Source organism: Balaenoptera borealis, assembly GCF_965194805.1.
Source record: "Balaenoptera borealis genome assembly, chromosome: 1".
Classification (NCBI taxonomy): domain Eukaryota; kingdom Metazoa; phylum Chordata; class Mammalia; order Artiodactyla; family Balaenopteridae; genus Balaenoptera; species Balaenoptera borealis.
In genome coordinates this window covers 46,286,172-46,305,495 of record NC_138860.1, presented here as the reverse complement: position 1 = coordinate 46,305,495, position 19,324 = coordinate 46,286,172, and the positions used below count along the sequence as shown (strand labels likewise).

Genomic DNA, 19,324 nt, shown 5'->3' with positions numbered 1-19,324 from the left:
CAAAGAGACAACCCTATTCAGAGTGAGATGTATTGAATTAATCCAGCTGTATACCGCTGTATTCAACTTTGGAACGAAAAGTATGCATTTATGACAGGGCTTAGGTTTGAGGGTGTATCCTGGACCCACTTGGCCGCCTCAAAACTACTAGCTTAGATTTGTTAAATTATGATTTGCCCAAACTGAATTAACCAGGGATAAATGATTTTGAAAGAAATGTTACGGGAATGGCTGAGTCTTGAGAAATGAATTCAAAACTGTGTTTTCAACATGGTTAAAAATACCCGAAACTTCATCACCATCATGTACTAAAAACATTTAAGAACTCAGTATGTACTCTTAAAAACTGTACAGTATAAAAGGGAATAAGAATTATCAAATATAAGGCATGTTTAAAAAATACAAAAATGCATAAAAGCATATGTACTTACATGTTCATAAAGATAATGTTAATATATAAAGATTTTGGGGTAATAGAAAAATGGACTCAGAATCAGTTGAAAACTTCTTAAAGCAGAATCAATTAAAGTTAGTTCTCTGCCAAACTTTTCCCAACTACATTTTATAGGCCTTAATCATAAAAGAAGATCTGCTGATATAACAAGGCATAAGAAGTAATTCTCAGAATAATTTGATTGAACTCTTCAAAATTACACAAATTTACATGTAAAATTATGTTTTGAACTCTAAAATTTGCTGGCTAGTTATCTTTTAAAAATTATTATCACTATGTTTTTGCAGTTTAAGATCATCTGATTGAGTGGCAAGAGGTGGCCAGGGCAGGGGAGCAGCTACAGATGTCCTTCCCCACCTCCTACCCCTGTACTATGGGGGGATTAAATTTTTAATTGTGGTTCAAAACACGTAACAGAAGATTTACCATTTTTAAGTGTAAGTTTAGCAGCGTTAAGTATATTCACCATTGTGCAACAGGTCTCCAGAACTTTTTCATCTTGTAAAACTGAACTTGCTACTTCATCTCAAGTGAGCACTAAGACATTTTAAAACAACATGGATCAGCATATCTAGAAAGCAAAATATATTCAAATCAAGGCATACTATGAGGATATAATTTGGACAGAAACTAGGGGACAGTTTGCCTCTCTTAAGCAATTGTTTTCTTCAGACTGAATAGAGTAATTTTGTAAATAGGTTTTTTTTAAAGTAAGAGAATCATTTTCCTTAAGGCCAGAGAGAACATCTTATTCATGTTTACATCCATCCACCTTAACTATATATTTAATAAACACTGTTGATAGCATCAAAGGAAACTATTTATATACAAAGTTTCATAATCTAATTCAATTTATTCTTACCTATTCGATAAATTGGTTCTCTAAGAACCACTATCAGGAATGCTCTGTTAGCCTATGTTTGTACTATTTTTTAAAAACTTCCTTTAAAAAAATTAAGAACAATTTTTTAAAGGAAATAAAATTTATTAATTCAGGTTTTAAAATTCCCAGTTGACTGTGCTCACATAATAATCAGCTCTCATAAATGGTATATAAAGATAAGCTTTCTACTTACCATGTAGTTACCATAAGCATGATCAAACATTTCCAGTACTTGATTCCTAATTTTAAAAGAGCAGAAATAGGAAAAAGTTAAGTATATTCTATTTACTGTCTTTCAAAAAGTTAATGTTCCTTCATAAACATATACCAATAAAAAACAAAAGAAAAATTTAGTTAGGAAGCAACATAAACAGGGTCAGGAAACACACCCATGTTAGTAGACAAGCTTTCATGAATCACGCAAGGATGGGCCAAACTTTTCCTATTCTAGCAATTTATGTAAAAGTCATCTTATAATCTTTCCTAAGAAAACTGCTGAATGATACATGCCATGCAGAGAGAAGAAAATCTGATGATGAAAAACAATTACCTCTTAACAAAATTATTTAACATAAATGTCTTGAAAGGGGAAAATACTGAAGAGACCCAAAAGAAATAATTGTTACCATTTATTGCTTATACTATACATTCTACCAAAAGAAAGGGGTTGGTGTGTGTATTGCTATGAAATAACGATACTCTATGAAGCCTCTGCCTTTCCCCTTAAACTGAATAAGATCACTAATGCTTAGTTTAACACATTTCTGTTAATATGTTTGTCACATTTCCAAAAGATACATTTTATGATTTTATGATGTACCTTTGGCTCCTTTAAAAAACTGTCAAAAGTCGAATAAACAATATTCACCCCTGATATGAGAAAACTAATCCTCAAAAAGAGATCTGTGTATTTTGGCTGTTTCTCAAAATCCCCAAAATGACTGTATAAAATGGAAATTTCTGATCCCCACACCAGATTTACTAAGTCAAAATCTGCAAGGTTGGGACCAAGGAATCAGTCTTTCAATTAAACACTCTCAAATTGGAGGAGTGAGGGTTATAGGAAAAACTACAAAAAATGTTATGGCTAGGCAAGGCCAAGTCTCTCAATAATTAGCAAAAGAAAAACATTTTAATAATCTTTTATTAATTCTTACTCTTATTCCCAAAGTTCCAATCACTAATGGCAAGAATTGAAGAGAATATTAAAGAAAATGGCTGGATATATTTTTACTTTACCTCCTGTTATATTGCAATTATCATTTTAAAAATTATAATCGTGGATGATGAAATACTGGTAATAATATAGCCAGCAGACAGAAAAGGACTAATTTCCAGATCCTGGCTATAATAACCAGCAGAATCAAGTACACTCAAACTTGTGAACTGAACAAGCTAAGTCCTGACAACTTTTTATAAATAATAATCATTTAAAAACACCTAATCATTAACAAGGTGATAAGTCACTTTGCTAAAACACTAGTTCTTTATATGTTTACATGTATGATAGAATATGGATCAAGTTATCTCAGATAATTACTGAGTATCTCAAAAAATCCTTCTAGACTTTTTTTATTATATTGCAGGTGATAAAGAGCTCTCAAATTAGCTAATAAACGAACAAAAAAAAAGGAGCTAAATTTTCCCTTCAAGCACTGATATCAATAAATGGAATATGGAAATTCTTTTTTCCTTCCCCTGAAATAGAATTAATACAAAATTATTGTCAAGAAGTAAATTTCTGTAACTGGTAATAGTAGTGCCTAGACATGTGTATTACAGGTAACATAAGCTTTAACTTGTTAACCCAACTTTGCAAGCATTCAAGCTTCAAGACTACGAATAAATCACGACTGCAAACAAGAAGGACACATTATTTTCCAATCCTTACATTTATGCAGCACATGATCATCAAATTTCACAACATATACTTCAAAGTGGAGGTATTTAATATCCAGTTGAGCTCTCTCACTTTCTTAATTACACATATAAGTCCTAACACTCATTTAAATACAGAATGGTAGAATAATTACTATATCATACAGAGATTTTTTTTCTATAAGGTTTTATATCTATTCAACAACTGGATAAAAATGTATTGGAAATTAGATCTATAAATCAGCTTTTTCTAAAGTTACATTGCTTACCAACATGCTACAGAAATTGAACTGTTTTATAGTTCATTTTTTAAGTAAAAACATTAACAACTTTTGTAACATTTAAAACACAAAAACAAAAAGTGAATTCCAGGAAGTATAAGACTACATATAACCAGGTAAATAATTCCATAAACTATAAACTGCAAGCAACCAAGCAACTGCTTACTACTCATGATAATTTCAGCCTTTATCATCAGTTTAGTTTGTGGGGGGGTAGGGAAAGGGATAGGCATTTTCTGTTTTTTATCATAAATCATTATTTGGATTTTCAAAAAAAAAAATTGTACAGGTAAACCTAATAAATCATAGTTCCGTTTCCTGAAAATTACCGGATGAGAAAGCAGTCAAGCAATGTGTACTTGTGGTTTGTAGACTCTTATTCTACTCTTACCCTAGAGTAAGGCAATCTAAATTAACAAGCCTAAATAACTGTAACTTCACTTTCATAAATGATCTCAAAATTTGAGCTGAAATCTCAAGCCAATTTGGTTGGAGCTCTACAGTTAAAAATTTATTTTGGTCAAAAATGAGTTATCCAATGACTTTTCTTCAAATAAAAATTTTTAACAAAAAAAGGAGAAAGGGGAGTCGTGGTCAAATAAAAATACTTGCTGTCCTTAACAGACTTGAAGCTTCTCTCTCCAAGTCTTATGGAAGTGTAGCAGAGTGGAGTGATCATGGGCTCTGAAGTCATACAGACCCAGGTTTGAATACTGGCTCCACCATTTACTTAGCTCTGTAACTTTGAACAAGTCAACCTTGAGTCTCAATTTCCTCATCTGCAAAATGGGGATCGCATCCACCTCATTAAGAAATAGAGAGGATTACAGAGATAGTATATGTAAACTGCCTGGCACAGAATAGGCTATTCAGTAAAGCAGCTATCAGGGATACATTAAATTCACAAAGAGAAAATTTAAGACACTTATTAGAGTTTACCGGTAATTTTGTTTTCATACTGACACTTTAAATTTTCCAACAAGTGTCTTTTATTGCTATTTTATTTAAAAACGAATACAAGACTCTTGCAACAGTTTAAACAATATGGAAGTCTGTATATATCGATAAAATAAAACCTGATGGTTTTACCTCACCTCCATTGTAACTCCAGGAGGTAGTCATCTTTCCATGTTTTTCTGAGCTTAAACAATTTCTTCTCCGTTTTTTTGTTTTTTTTTTAAACATGGGATGGTACTACAGATAGTATTCTACAGCTTACATCTTTTTGGCCTTGGGAGTATATTCTGGGTAGCCTTCCGATGACCTAACTCCTCCTTAATATATGAATATTATTCCATAATATGGACATTCCAAGGAACAGCTCTGTTCTTTCAAAATGCACATCCTTGTACACCTATCTCTACTTTAATAGTGCTTTTATTTCTGTAGGATAGATTCCCTGAGATGGGATTAATGAATCAAAGAATACATACAATTTAAATTTTAGGAGACTGTCAATAAATTACAGCAATTTACACTCCCACCAAGTTTCTTCTCACACCTCAACTATCCAGTCAGTACTCCATCCATGTATTGTGTTTTGTATTTACCAGCCTGACGGCAAAAAACCCAGCTATTTCATTGTTTTAGTCTGCATCTCTCACATTTATGAGGTTGAGTAACTTCATGTTTATTGACCATTTGCATTTCCTCTTGTGTGAATTAACTCTTCATGCCCTTTGCCCATTTTCTACTGGTTCTTGGCTTTTTCCTTATTCATTTGTGGGACCTGGTGTGTATTAGGAACACTCACTCTAAATTAAATGCTGTACATATAACTGATGATTTTATGACTTTCAAGACTGATAAAACTACTTTGAGTAAAGTGAATAGGTATATTTAATTGGGGCTTTTGAATACTACCATCAAATACTGTTCTACTATGAAAATGCAGTGCAAGAAAGCACTGCAAGGAAATGGTAAAATGTGTAAAGTTCAAGTTCCAATGAACGCCCCCTATTCCGTAACAGGTGTAAACATGATTTCCTTAACTGCTGTGAGATCAGCAACATTTCCCACCTGGGAGCTCACTTGTGCAAGAAATCTAACCACGTCTCTGATTAGAGGCAACCTCATAACTCTCGAGCGCAGGGAAACGGGCTGTAGCCCCCTTCACGGGCCAGTGACATGGCAGCCGCGTTGACACACCGCGGCTGGCCTTAAGGAGCCTGCACGTGTTACAGACAGCCCGAGCGACACCCCGACAGTCCCGCGAGGTCGCATCGCGGGCGGCGACCCCCACTTTCCCGGACCCTGTCAACCCCGCCAGGGTTCTCTCGAGGCAACAGCCGTCCCAATCGCGACCGGAGAGGCCACTGGGCGCCCGGGTCGCAATGACAGGCACCTCGCCCGTGGTCAGCCTCACGAGGAAACCCACCCCAGGCTTCCAAGCACCCTTACCCAAGCTTCTGTTTCTCCTCCCTACTCATAGGCGAGGCCCCCGCCGTCCACACGGACGTGGCCGACACCAGGCAGAGCGCGGCCGTCGCCGCCACCAGGCTCCATGGCGCTCGCTGGGGGACCGAGGACCCAAAGCCCCGGCCGCCGCCGGCTTCGCTCATGGCCCCGCGGTTCCGCGCACGCGCAGCTGCTACGCCTGGCCGGTGGGACACATTGCCGGACGCCGGTGGCAAAGGGGCTGCGAGCCGTGCCGAGGCCGGGATGCGGAGGAACGCGAGCGGCCGCCGTCGCCGAGCTGCTTCCCGAAGCCACCGAGCCGGTCCCTAGCGCCAGCGCTGCCACCGCCCTCAGCTCTCAGCAGCCCGGAGCGCCTCCCCCAGCTTTCCGGTGTCGTAGTCTAGGAAACCACCTCCCCCAACGCTACTTCCGGGTAGGGCCCAAGACGCTGAGCCTCAGGACCAATGGGGGCCGGATCGGAGAGGGGCTGGCCCGGGGGACAGGAGAGGGCATTGGCCGGGAGAAGTGAGACGTGGACAAAAGGCGGGACCGGGGAGGGACCTTTCGCCTCGGCCATCCTCCGACCCGTGAACTTGAGGCCTGAAAACTACCACTCCCAGCGTGCACTGCTTCCTCCGCGGCTCTCTCGCAATCCGACTCCACCGGGCTAAATTTCCACGCTGGGTGGGCGCGCTACACCCTGTGACGTGTGGTCCTCCGAGAGGCACGGGCGGTTCCTGCGATCCCTCCTCCCCCGGCTCCCTGCAGCCAGCCGCCCCACTGCGTGGGCTGCCGAGTCCCGGAGAACCCGTCAGCTCTTTATCCCTCTTCCTGCGTTTGCGTTTCGCTGAGGGCTGGCAGGATGAGGCTCAGACAGCCTCAGGTCAGTGCTGCACGCCTTAGGGAAAAGTAGTCCTATTGGAGTAGTCTTCTACCTTCAGGGAAATTTCAGTACTGTAACAGCAAAAATGAATAGAGCCTTTGACGGCAATGTGCTGAGAGTTTTACTTGCATTCTCTAATGCACTCTTCTCAACTCTTAATAGGTGAGTACCACCGCCCCCATTTTGCAAACGAGAAAACCGAGGCCAGAGAAGTTAGGTAATGAGCCTCGCCACACTGCTGGGTTAGATTCCAACCAGCCTCTGTGACTTGGAAGCCCTTGCATGTAATCACAAGAGTGAAGGAGGGCACGGGGGGCCTCGTACTTGATTAATAATAGTCATCTAGGGCTTCCCTGGTGGCGCAGTGGTTGAGAATCTGCCTGCCAGTGCAGGGGACACGGGTTCGAGCCCTGATCTGGGAAGATCCCACATGCCACGGAGCAACTAGGCCCGTGAGCCACAACTACTGAGCCTGCGCGTCTGGAGCCTGTGCTCTGCAACAAGAGAGGCCGCCATACTGAGAGGCCCGCGCACCGCGATGAAGAGTGGCCCCCGCTTGCCGCAACTAGAGAAAGCCCTCGCACAGAAACAAAGACCCAACACGGCCAAAAATAAATAAATTAATTAATAATTAAAAAAAAAAGAGTTAAGCTCCAAGTCACCCTTTGATGATATTTAAAAAAATAATAATAATAATAATAGTCATCTAGAAAGCTCAATGTAAGGAAACTAGTGTGAGCTGCAAAGAAAGTTTAATGAAAATTGGAACTTGCAATTAATTTTGAGGGCCGAGGCAAAATGAGGAGTAAAATCCTCTTGAAAAACCACACTGTTTTTCTTGTGGGATAATTCAGTAGGTAGGTGCGGAGTTTAGGAGCTTGGGCGTGACCTCTGTGAACACAGGAAATCGCTTACTCTTACCCTCAGCAGCTCAGCTGTTCTTCCTTGATTTCTATCATCTTACATCCTCTGCTTCCCTCTCAGACCGACCATTCAGGTGACACCAATGAGTCCTCTGCCTTCATTACCCCTCTCTGTCTTAAATTTTTAAGGTTTTCTTTTTGTCGGTTTTCTCTTTGTACTCTATTCCTTGGTGACTTCTTCCACTCATGGATTCAACCATCATATCCCTGTTGTTGATTTCTAACTCAGTATCTGTCCTGATCTCCAGACCCACATTTCCACCTCCCCAATAGAAATTCCCTTCTGTCTGGCCCAAGGGTAAGCTCAAATGTAATAATGTTAGATGACTCAATATGTCAGAATCATCTTCAACTCATCCTCCTCCTTCACAGTCTATGCCCAATCACTTGACAATTACATAGCTTCTACTTCTGCTATCACTACTTCTTTCTACTCCTGCTTCTGCTCAGTTCAAGCCTCCATTACCTCTTTCCTGAACCATCACAATGGCCTCCTAAATTATCTCCTTGCCACCCTAACGTTTCTCTACATTGCTACCAGAGTTGGCATTCAAGGACATCTACAAATCCTCTGAACACGTTATCTCCCTTCTACCCCTGCCCTGCACTCAAGTCCTATGAGAAAACTAACAGATTCTCATACTATATCCTTTCTATGCCTTTGCTGTTACCATCCCCTCTGCTGTCCCACCATCTTTGTCTGTAGAATACTCACTACCCATTAAGTGTGGGCTCAGATTCCACCTCCACAAAATCCTTCCAAAACCTTCCAGCCATTAGACATCATCCTCCCATTGTATTCTGTGTCCTTATTATTGTGTTTTTCACAGTCAGCCATGTCCACTAGATTGTGACTGCATGGAGGGTATTGACTTTAGCTTATTTATATGTATGTTCCAAAACTCAGCACTGTGTCTCTCATATTACAGATGCTCAGTAAATGTTGGGTATACTTATCTGTTTCCTTATCCCTTCAGTTTCCATATCTATAAAGTGGGAATAATAGTTTTTATCTACTTACATGGAGGCTGTGAAAACACAGGAGGTCATTTCTGTACAATATTTAATTTTATCCTTTGTACAGACCTGCAACCCTATGTTGCTTCCATCCTGGATCCTCTTTGGCAGCTTTAATGATGAAGTTAGCTAAGTAAATAATACCTGTGAATTGTTCTTGGCTCTGGCACAGAGAACATGGCAAGCTAAAGGTCAACACGAATCATTCAGAATTTGAAAACTAGGAACAAAGAAAATAGAAAAACAGTCAGCGACCTTCAGTTATATTGAAATGTGGTCAATTATTTGTAGTGAATTATTGTCAATAACTCAATTTTCTTTGCCTTCTTGACGTTCCAATCCTTTATAAGAAGTCAGTATTGACTAGTAACTGTCACTGAGAAAAAATGTTCTCAAAAAGAAAAAGTACTGGCTTTTAATGTGTAGCATTTTCTGGGGTTTTTTTCCCTTGGCTTATTTGTTTTTAAGCTAACACTGCATTTTAAAGGTGTATAATGAGAACACAGAACATATTCTTTGTTGACTTGCTAAATAATAAGCATCTTTTTCTCTCTTACTGAAATTCAGTTTCTAGCCAATGGTTGAGTCCATTTTTCACTAATCTCTGCAAAACCATAAGGATAAAAGCTGTGACCTAAAAAGCATTGCAAGTTAACGTATCTAAAGTGGAGCCCATGGAAGTGAAATAAAAATATATTCACAAAGTGCATTTCAGAAAAGAACCCATTTAAACCCCTTATTGGAAATAATAGAAATTCTTAGCTAACTGGCAATTTGTGAACACCAGGAAAGTTTGACATTCATTATTTCAAAACTTACACACAGTATTTTAGAACTTATATACTTAGTGATAAAATGCATATAGGAAGCACAACCTTCCGAGACTGAACCAGGAAGAAATAGAAAATATAAACAGACCGATCACAAGCACTGAAATTGAAACTGTGATTAAAAATCTTCCAACAAACAAAAGCCCAGGACCAGATGGCTTCACAGGTGAATTCTATCAAACATTTAGAGAAGAGCTAACACCTATCCTTCTCAAACTCCTCCAAAATATAGCACAGGGAGAGACACTCCCAAACTCATTCTACAAGGCCACCATCACCCTGATACCAAAATCAAAGATGTCACAAAAAAAGAAAACTACAGGCCAATATCTCTGATGATCATAGATGCAAAAATCCTCAACAAAATACTAGCAAACAGAATCCAACAGCACATTAAAAGGATCATACACCATGATCAAGTGGGGTTTATCCCAGGAATGCAAGGATTCATCAATGTATGCAAATCAATCAATGTGATACACCATATTAACAAATTGAAGGATAAAAACCATTTGATCATCTCAATAGATGCAGAAAAAGCTTTTGACAAAATTCAATACCCGTTTATGATAAAAACTCTCCAGAAAGTAGCCATAGAGGGAACCTACCTCAACATAATAAAGGCCATATGTGACAAACCCACAGCCAACATCATTCTCAACGGTGAAAAACCATTTCCACTAACATCAGGAACAAGACAAGGTTGCCCACTCTCACCACTATTATCCAACATAGTTTTGGAAGTTTTAGCCATGGCAATCAGAGAAGAAAAAGAAATTAAAAATCCAAATCGGAAAAGAAGAAGTAAAAGAAGTAAAACTGTCATTGTTTGCAGATGACAAGATACTATACATAGAGAATCCTAAAGATGCTACCAGAAAACTACTAGAGCTAATCAATGAATTTGGTAGAGTAGCAGGATACAAAATTAATGCACAGAAATCTCTTGCATTTCTATACACTAATGATGAAAAATCTGAAAGAGAAATTAAGGAAACACTCCCATTTACCATTGCAACAAACCTACCTAAGGAGACAAAAGGCCTGTATGCAGAAAACTATGAGACACTGATGAAAGAAATTAAAGAAGATACAAACAGATGGAGAGATATGCCATGTTCTTGGATGGGAAGAATCAGCATTTTGAAAATGACCATACTACCCAAAGCAATCTACAGATTCAATGCAATCCCTATCAAACTACCACTGGCATTTTTCACAGAACTAGAACAAAAAATTTCACAATTTGTATGGAGACACAAAAGACCCCGAATAGCCAAAGCAGTCTTGAGGGAAAAAAAACGGAGCTGGAGGAATCAGACTCCCTGACTTCAGACTATACTACAAAGCTACAGTAATCAAGACAGTATGGTACTGGCACAAAAACAGAAATATAGATCAATGGAACAGGATAGAAAGGCCGGAGATAAATCCACGCATATATGGTCACCTTATCTTTGATAAAAGATGGAGAAAATGGAGAAAAGACTGTCTCTTCAATAAGTGGTGCTGGGAAAACTGGACAGCTACATGTAAAAGAATGAAATTAGAACACTCCCTAACACCATACAGAAAAATAAACTCCAAATGGATTAAAGACCTAAATGTAAGGCCAGACACTATAAAACTCTAAGAGGAAAACATAGGCAGAACACCCTATGACATAAATCACAGCAAGATCCTTTTTGACCCACCTCCTAGAGAAATGGAAATAAAAATAAATAAATGGGACCTAATGAAACTTAAAAGCTTTTGCACAGCAAAGGAAACCATAAAAAAGACAAACCTCAGAATGAGAGAAAATATTTGCAAATGAAGCAACTGACAAAGGATTAACCTCCAAAATATACAAGCAGGTCATGCAGCTCAATATCAAAAAAACAACCCAATCCAAAAATGGGCAGAAGGCCTAAATAGACATTTCTCCAAAGAAGCTATACAGATTGCCAACAAACACATGAAAAGATGCTCAACATCACTAATCATTAGAGAAATGCAAGTGAAAACTACAATGAGGTATCACCTCACACCTGTCAGAATGGTCATCATCAGAAAATCTACAAACAATAAATGCTGGAGAGGGTGTGGAGAAAAGGGAACACTCTTGCACTGTTGGTGGGAATATAAGTTGATGCAGCCACTATGAAGAACAGTATAGAGGTTCCTTAAAAAACTTAAAATAGAACTACCATATGACCCAGCAATCCCACTACTGGGCATATACCCTGAGAAAACCAGAATTCAAAAAGAGTCATGTACCACAATGTTCATTGCAGCACTGTTTACAATAGCCAGGACATGGAAGCCAGCTAAGTGTCCATCGACAGATGAATGGATAAAGAAGATGTGGCACATATATACAATGGAATATTACTCAGCCATAAAAATAAATGAAATTGAGTTATTTGTAGTGAGGTGAATGGGCATAGAGTCTGTCATACAGAGTGAAGTAAGTCAGAAAGAGAAAAACAAATACCGCATGCTAACACATATATATGGAATCTAAAAAAAAATGATTCTTATGAACGTAGGGGCAGGACAGGAGTAAAGACACAGACATAGAGAATGGACTTGAGGACACAGGGAGGTGGAAGTGTAAGCTGGGATGAAATGAGAGAGTGGCATGGACGTATATACACTACCAAATGTAAAATAGGTAGCTAGTGGGAAGCAGCTGCATGGCACAGGGAGATCAGCTTGGTGCTTTGCAACCACTTAGAGGGGTGGGATAGAGAGGGTGGGAGGGAGATGCAAGAGGGTGGGGATATGGGGATATACGTATGCATATAGCTGATTCACTTTGTTGTACAGCAGAAACTAAACATTGTAAAGCAATTATACCCCAATAAAGATGTTTAAAAAAATGCATATAAGAGTTAAACGAGAGACTTTGGTGTGTTATACAGGGGGAAAAACACTGGTGGAAAGCATTAAAGAGAATAGGGATAAGGACTTTTAAAGACTATGGAAGATATTTTAGATGCATTAAGCCCATTAAAAATGGTAAGAAATAAGAGCCATTTATAAAATGCCCTTTAACTGGATAAGAGTTTGTTTGCACAGCCTTGCAGCTTATGTAAATATGTATGCTCACCTGGTGTTCTCTTTACTTGCTTGCGTGGATGAATCAGGAAGTAGGGAGGGGTTGGCGCCCTGGTTAGAATCATATGGATTCACAAACATAAAGGAGAGTCTCCACTTTAATATTATGGCTGAGAAATTGTCCCAGGAGGCTGCGACCAGTTGTGTGAGACTGACCTATAGCAGCGGGTCCTAAATGACTTGAATTCTTTAGTATGACAGATCCAATTACTCCTAAAACTCTTAAGTGTAGAATTTGGGAATGGTGATTTTGTCATTCTTCAAATTGCTTTTCCTGTTATTTGAGAATGTATGGAATTTACAGAACATTTTTCTTCCTGAGAACTCAGTCTTGCAAACATTAAATAAATAAAGACAGTACTTATTCTACATTTACAGCCAAAGAGTACTTCATGAAAAAGGTACTCAGTGAATGTTGTGGACTGACTCCATTATTGGCTCTCTGACTGAGGTTTCTAAATTCCAAGAAAGAGAATGGGAAATTTGAATGATTCACTACCCCCAGAGATGTCCCCAGGGCTTTTTCCGCCTCAGTCAGAGTTGAAGATCTTCCACATTGCTTCAGCTTCAGATTATTATCTCGCTTCTCTCAGTGGCACATGCACCAGCTCTCTCAGGCAAGAGGTTTTTCTCCTATGGCATGTTTAAGGTTGATCTCACCCTTGTGCTTGGGTGTCTCATTCAGTAGCCATTTTTCATGTACTTCATGTATCAGAAACAACTCCAAGTCACATGGCTCTTCACAAGCACGTGCATCTTGCCTCTGGCCCCTCTCCTAAGTCCACATTTTGTACTACCAATTTAGTTTCTACTTCACGTGTTAGTCTGGCCACAAGGCTTTAAGTCAGCACCATTCAACAACATTCTGCACAGCTTGCATTGGTAGCTTAATGGAGACTCTGAGCCAGCTCTGCTGCTTATTAGCCATGTTATCGTATGCAAATTACACAACTTTTTGTGCCTTAGTTTCCTTATTTGTAAAATGGGAATAATAGTACCTACCCCAGCATTTTTTAGGAGGATTTAACTGTTTAATTGTTGTAATACTTTCATTATCGGGGTGTTGTGAAGATGTTAAGATGATGTGTGTAAAATATTTAGCACAGTTTGAAAGAGCTCAATAAATAATAGCTATTGATATTCTCATTATTATGGAGTAGAAAATTTGCCATTTTGAGAGTAGGATTCAAGGGTGCAAATGAACTATTCTTAGTCTACTGCTGAAGATTAATGGACTTTGTAATTTTAAAAAATTTTTATTTTATATTGGAGTATAGTTGATTTACAATGTTGTATTAGTTTCAGGTGTACAGCAAAGTGATTCAGTTATACATATACACGTATCTATTCTTTTTCAGATTCTTTTCCATTATAGGTTATTACAGAGTATTGAGTAGAGTTCCCTGTGCTATGCAGTAGGTCCTTGTTGATTATGTATTTTATATATAGTAGTGTGTATATGTTAATCCCAAACTCCTAATTTATCCCTCACCTCCACCTTTCCCCTTTGGTAACCATAAGTTTGTTTTCTAATGGACTCTATTATTATTTATAGAACTAGCTCTTGAACAAATATCTTCAGAGCTTTCCTATCCCATCTTTGGGGGCTTAAACTCAATTTTAGCACCCTCTTTGGGGTCCCAGGGCACCGCATTCTAATGTCTAATTTTTTTCTGGTTTTTCTCCATGTCCCCTCACGTCACTTCCCTTTCCTTCTTATTCCTCCTCTTCATCTGACATGGATGTGTGTGTCACACACACACACACACACACACACACAGACACACACACACATTTGCTTTGTGCCCACTGCTGAGCATTGAACTTCAAATCACATGGCTTGAGTTCTCGACCTGGATCTGCCATTTACCATTCTATGCAAGTAAGTTTCTCTAAGACTCAGTTTTTTGTTTTGTTTTGTTTTTTCATTCCATACGGCCAACAGAGATAGGCTGAAGTTCTAGCTGTGGAATCACATTAGTGATCAGTGGTTAAGAAGGGGCAAATAACTTGCAAAAAATTTAACTATGCAAAACTGCTGGCTTATTTTTGGTACATAGTGATAGCAACCAAAATACAGGAATCAGGATTTTGACAACCTGTTTGTTTGATCCGACAACCTCATAACCAGTTTATAATTAAACCAAGTCTTAGGCCAGTTTCTGTCATACAGACGTTTGTTAAACATTTGTTTAGCAAGCAGAGACAAGTTAACATATACCACCTGTTCTGTGAGTCTGATGAAATGCCAGGTCTTGGTCCTTTTGGATTCTGTAATCATGACCTTGCATGAAAGATTCCCTGGAGGTATATGAACAATATTCCAGAGCCAGGATTCTATCATCCTTTTTGTAAGCATCAACCAACTGGAATCCCTTCATTCCACACACCATTTCTAATGGTCCAGCTTTTTACAACTTGTTCATGCCAGGGTGGGAATACCTCTAAAATATTTTAGCTAGTCCATATATCTTGGAAATCACAAATTCTATCAATGAGAGACTATTTCTAACATTCATTATGATGACTAACCATTAATTTCAACAATGAAAATTCATTTTTGACATTTATTATATTAAATAGAATGATCTTTGGTGTTAATAGAGATAAGATGGAGAAATGTACTTGTAGCACCCACCTCTATAGGGAGTCTCCCTGATGAGATCTCTGGCTGCCATCCAGGAGTGAGGATCTGTGATGGGGCAACTGACTGCACCTCAAGTGCAATTTAACCTAATCCATTCATAATATCATACTGTCTATGGTAAAGAATTTTAGATATACAGGCAGACATCATCATGATAATATTTACAAAGGATATATAGTTCTCCAGGTACATCCCCCCGCCCTTAACACATCAGAATTATTATCCTTGTTTTACTGATGTAGAAAATGAAGTTCAGAGAGGTTATATCACTTTGCACAGGTCAAAAGCAGGGAAATGGTACAGTCAAGATTTGGATATAAGTCCAGACCATTTCTACCATATTAGGATGACCATAAATTCTGGTTTGCCTGTGATAGTCTTGATTTACAGCATTATCCTATTATCCTATCCAATTAGTGCCCCCTTTCATTTTCAAAACTGTCCCAGTTTAAATAATAACATATAATCATCCAAACTATATTACATGGCCTTCAAAATCCAGGGATCTCCATTCCCCAACTATGTCAGATTCTCTCAGATGTATGTACACACCACAGAAAGTGTTCCTGGCCTGGCTTTTTCTTGCCCCATCAGGCTGTTTTGAATAAAAGGGAGAAAAAAACAGTACAATTAGGTGGCACAAATTCAGGAAAAGAAAATCCTGCTAACAGGAAACACAAGTCTCCTCCTTTACTAAGAAAGATGTAATAATGAGTCACCAAGAAATTGGACAGACTGAAGTAACTGATTATAAAATGCGATGAAAATTATGGGAAAAAGAATAAGACCATTATTGAAGTTAAGCTATATTTTCAACCGTGTTTGCCCAAGAACATTCATATTGACTAAATTTGGTGTCTGTTTTGTCTGTTTCCATTTATCCTTACTAAAAGAGAAAAAAATTACACCCAGTCTTTACTACCTTAGGTATAATATAAAAATCATACCTTTGGTTACAAGCTTTCAGTTATAAAATAAATGTCATGGAGATGTAATGTACAACATGACTGTAGTTAATAATACTGTATTCCATATTTGAAAGTTGCTAAGAGAGTGATCTTAAAAGTTCTCATCACAAGGAAAAATTTTGTAACTGTGGTGACAGATGTCAACTACACTTATTGTGGTGGTCATTTTGCAATATATACAAATATTGAAGCATTACATTGTCGCTTGAAACTAACGCTATGTGTCAGTTATACCTCAAAACACACACACACACACACACACACACACACACACACACATCTTCGGTATAGAATTAGATTTACCTCAGTTGTGGGAACTAGAAAGCACTTCTCTAGGATTCCTTGAAAATTGTCTCAGAGCATTCCTTCTCTAAGCAATACTAAAATTCCTTACCCTGCCATGACCTTTTCTTACAAGATAAATACAGCCATCTGTGGATGTGTATGGGTTGAGAAATGCTGGCCTTTGCTCATCAGTGGGTTCCCCATGGCAGAGACACATCGCCACGTGATCCCATAGTGAGCGGGCCTCCAGAACTGAGAAGCGCTCTTGTGTGAGGCAAAGGCAGCCCTCTGTCACTCGTCATCCCATGACTGGGTTGACTATCAGAGGCTATTGTTTCAGTGTTTCTAATGGTCCCCTCTCTGAAGTGTACTATTCTTTGTAGCTTCTGCACTAAGGTTAAGCTGCAGCCACACCCTCTTCCCACCTCTGATATTGCCTGAAGTCTTGCCAACAGTGGGCTGGCAGCAATGGCAGATTGAGAACATTCTAGGAGGCCAACAAGACCAACTAGACAACCTGGGATTCACTGATTAATTCTTTGCATTGTGCCCTTGGTTAGATCCAGGCTCTTTCTTTAAATTCTAGGAAGCTTTTTGGGGTAAAGGGTGGGGAAGATGGGAGAAGGGGACAACCACACAGTAAAATCTGTTAACTTGGTCTTGGAGGGGAAATGAGTCTTTTGAGTAGGGAATGCTAAAAAGGATAGAACATGGTTTGTGTGAAATTTACACCTATTTGATTGATAATAAAATGTGTTTCAACTCTTACCTACATCTTAAAAATACCCACTAGGCATTTGTGGTGTCATGGTCAAGGCGGGGGTCCTGGGAGTGCTTCGAGCTGGGAAGATAGGACAGATCTTGTCTACATCATATTTCCAAAGAAGAAAATCTCATTCTTTCCTAATCTAATAATGTGATCGTGATCCCACCCTTTCTTCTTGTTGGGATTGTAAGAAAATGATGGCTAGTGTCTAATGAATTTGAACACCATTCTGTGTGCATTGTGTGTATACATTATTTTTTGTCCTTTTAACAATTCTGTGAAGTAAGTACTATTACGATTCTCATTTTCCAGATGAGGAAAGTGAGACACCAAGAGGCCCTCAGCCTCCCAGCCATTGAATGGCAAAGCCAGGTTTCAAAGGCACGCAGTCTGGCCCTGGAGGCGGCGTTCAACCAGCCAATTCCTTGTTTCATGACAAACTTTCTAAAATGGGTTAGTGTGTTCCCCGCTGCCTTAAAGTACTAAAACAAACATCTGTAACTTGCTTAATTGTTCCACATGCAGCTCTTATATTGGAAGACATGACAAACCTTATAACACCAATTGTAACACAATTTCCTTGACTTATAGGACATTTGATATTATCTTTAAATGGGTTTTTGACATTGAAAAACATTCATTGACTCAATATTTTCTGTTTGCCTTCCAGATATAAGACACAAAATTGGGTAAGCACAGAGTCTTTGGGCAGAGCGGTGCTGGGGGGACCTCTCTAAGAGAGATAAGAGATGCCCACAAATCATTATAAAATGAAACAGAAAATAAGTGCCATCAGAGAAGGGCAAATAAAGAGATAAGGGAGTTCAGGGACGCAAAGCTGCCAAATCTAATGATCTTAAACTCCAAAGAGTGTCCCATTTCCTTGAGTATCCATTGTCATAGCTGCTATGTGCAAACTGTGATGAAATCTTTGAAAGTATCATAATAAGGACCTAAAGAAGCTATTAATAATTTAGCATTTCTTGGTCATGAGGTAAGATTAATTGGATTTAAGAAAATAATATTTATCTCATTTGAAATACTGAAATTACTCTTTTCTGACAAACCATACTCCTCATTTCCTTGAAAATATTGTTAAATTCTAATCCTTAATGAAATCAGTGCCTCGCCCTAATAGGTGCTTAATAAATACATATTCATTTGTTTGAAGACATTGCTTAATTAAGCCAGGCTTTAGCACTCATTTGTACAGTTGAACATAAGTCTCATTATATCATTCTCAATAGTTATCCTCTGTTGTCTTCATAATACTTGATCCATCTTTCCATTCTTTTAGTCATTCGACAAACTCTTTTTCAGAGGTAGTAATCAGGGTTGATGCTTTTATTTCTTTACAACTTGAGCAATTTATTGGATGGTGGTGCCACTCACCAAAACGGAAACCATAGGATGAGGGGCAACTGGGGAGAGAGTGACAGACGGTAAGTTCAAATGGGACATGCTGAGTTTGAGTTTAAGGTACCTATTTGACATCCAAGTGAAGGAATGCGTTAAGAAGCTGGATGTATGGGTCTGGAGAGAGCCCAGATAAATATAAAAGATTTGAGAGTCATCAAGCACCATAGGTAGTAGTTCAAGCCATGGAAAAGTAGTTCTTCACTTGAGGGGTAAGGACCCATAGGGAGTCACCAGGTGCTTCAGGAGGTCCATGTAATCCTAAAATTATATGCAATAAGCCCTCCCCACAGGACGTATTTCATCACATTCTCCAAGGAATTCGTGACTCCAAAAAGGCTAAGAATGAAGGGTAAAAAGAAAAGGTTCAGGAAGAAACACCAGGGATCTCCAACATTTAAGAAGTGGAGAACAGCAAAGAAAAGATCAGAAAATTTGGAAAGAGTCACAGACGTCAAAGGATGAGAAAGTTTCATGGAGGGAGTGGTCAATAGTGTCCCATGTGGCAGAAAGGTCAAATGAGATAAGGACTGAAAGGTCCTTATCTTACTTGCCAATTCCCTCAGGAGTGTTCTGTATGCAGTGGATACTCAG

The 19,324-nt window shown here is 38.8% G+C and overlaps 1 protein-coding gene across 4 annotated transcripts in view; it reads right to left on the bottom strand.

Moving 5' to 3' along the window:
- The window catches only part of EDEM3 (ER degradation enhancing alpha-mannosidase like protein 3), an 85,973-nt gene extending 79,672 nt beyond the window's left edge, over positions 1–6,301 (bottom strand). The window contains exons 1-3 of one of the 4 annotated variants that reach the window (XM_082401468.1): positions 5,897–5,931; positions 1,531–1,576; positions 921–991 (exon numbers count right to left, since the gene is read on the bottom strand). In XM_082401468.1, the coding sequence (XP_082257594.1) occupies positions 921–952 (32 nt within the window). In that variant the 5' untranslated portion in view covers positions 953–991; positions 1,531–1,576; positions 5,897–5,931. Of the gene's footprint in view, positions 1–920; positions 992–1,530; positions 1,577–5,896 lie in introns of those variants that run through there. The other 3 variants (XM_082401466.1, XM_082401467.1, XM_082401469.1) reach the window with 3 other exon arrangements.
- Positions 6,302–19,324: the final 13,023 nt, after the last annotated feature.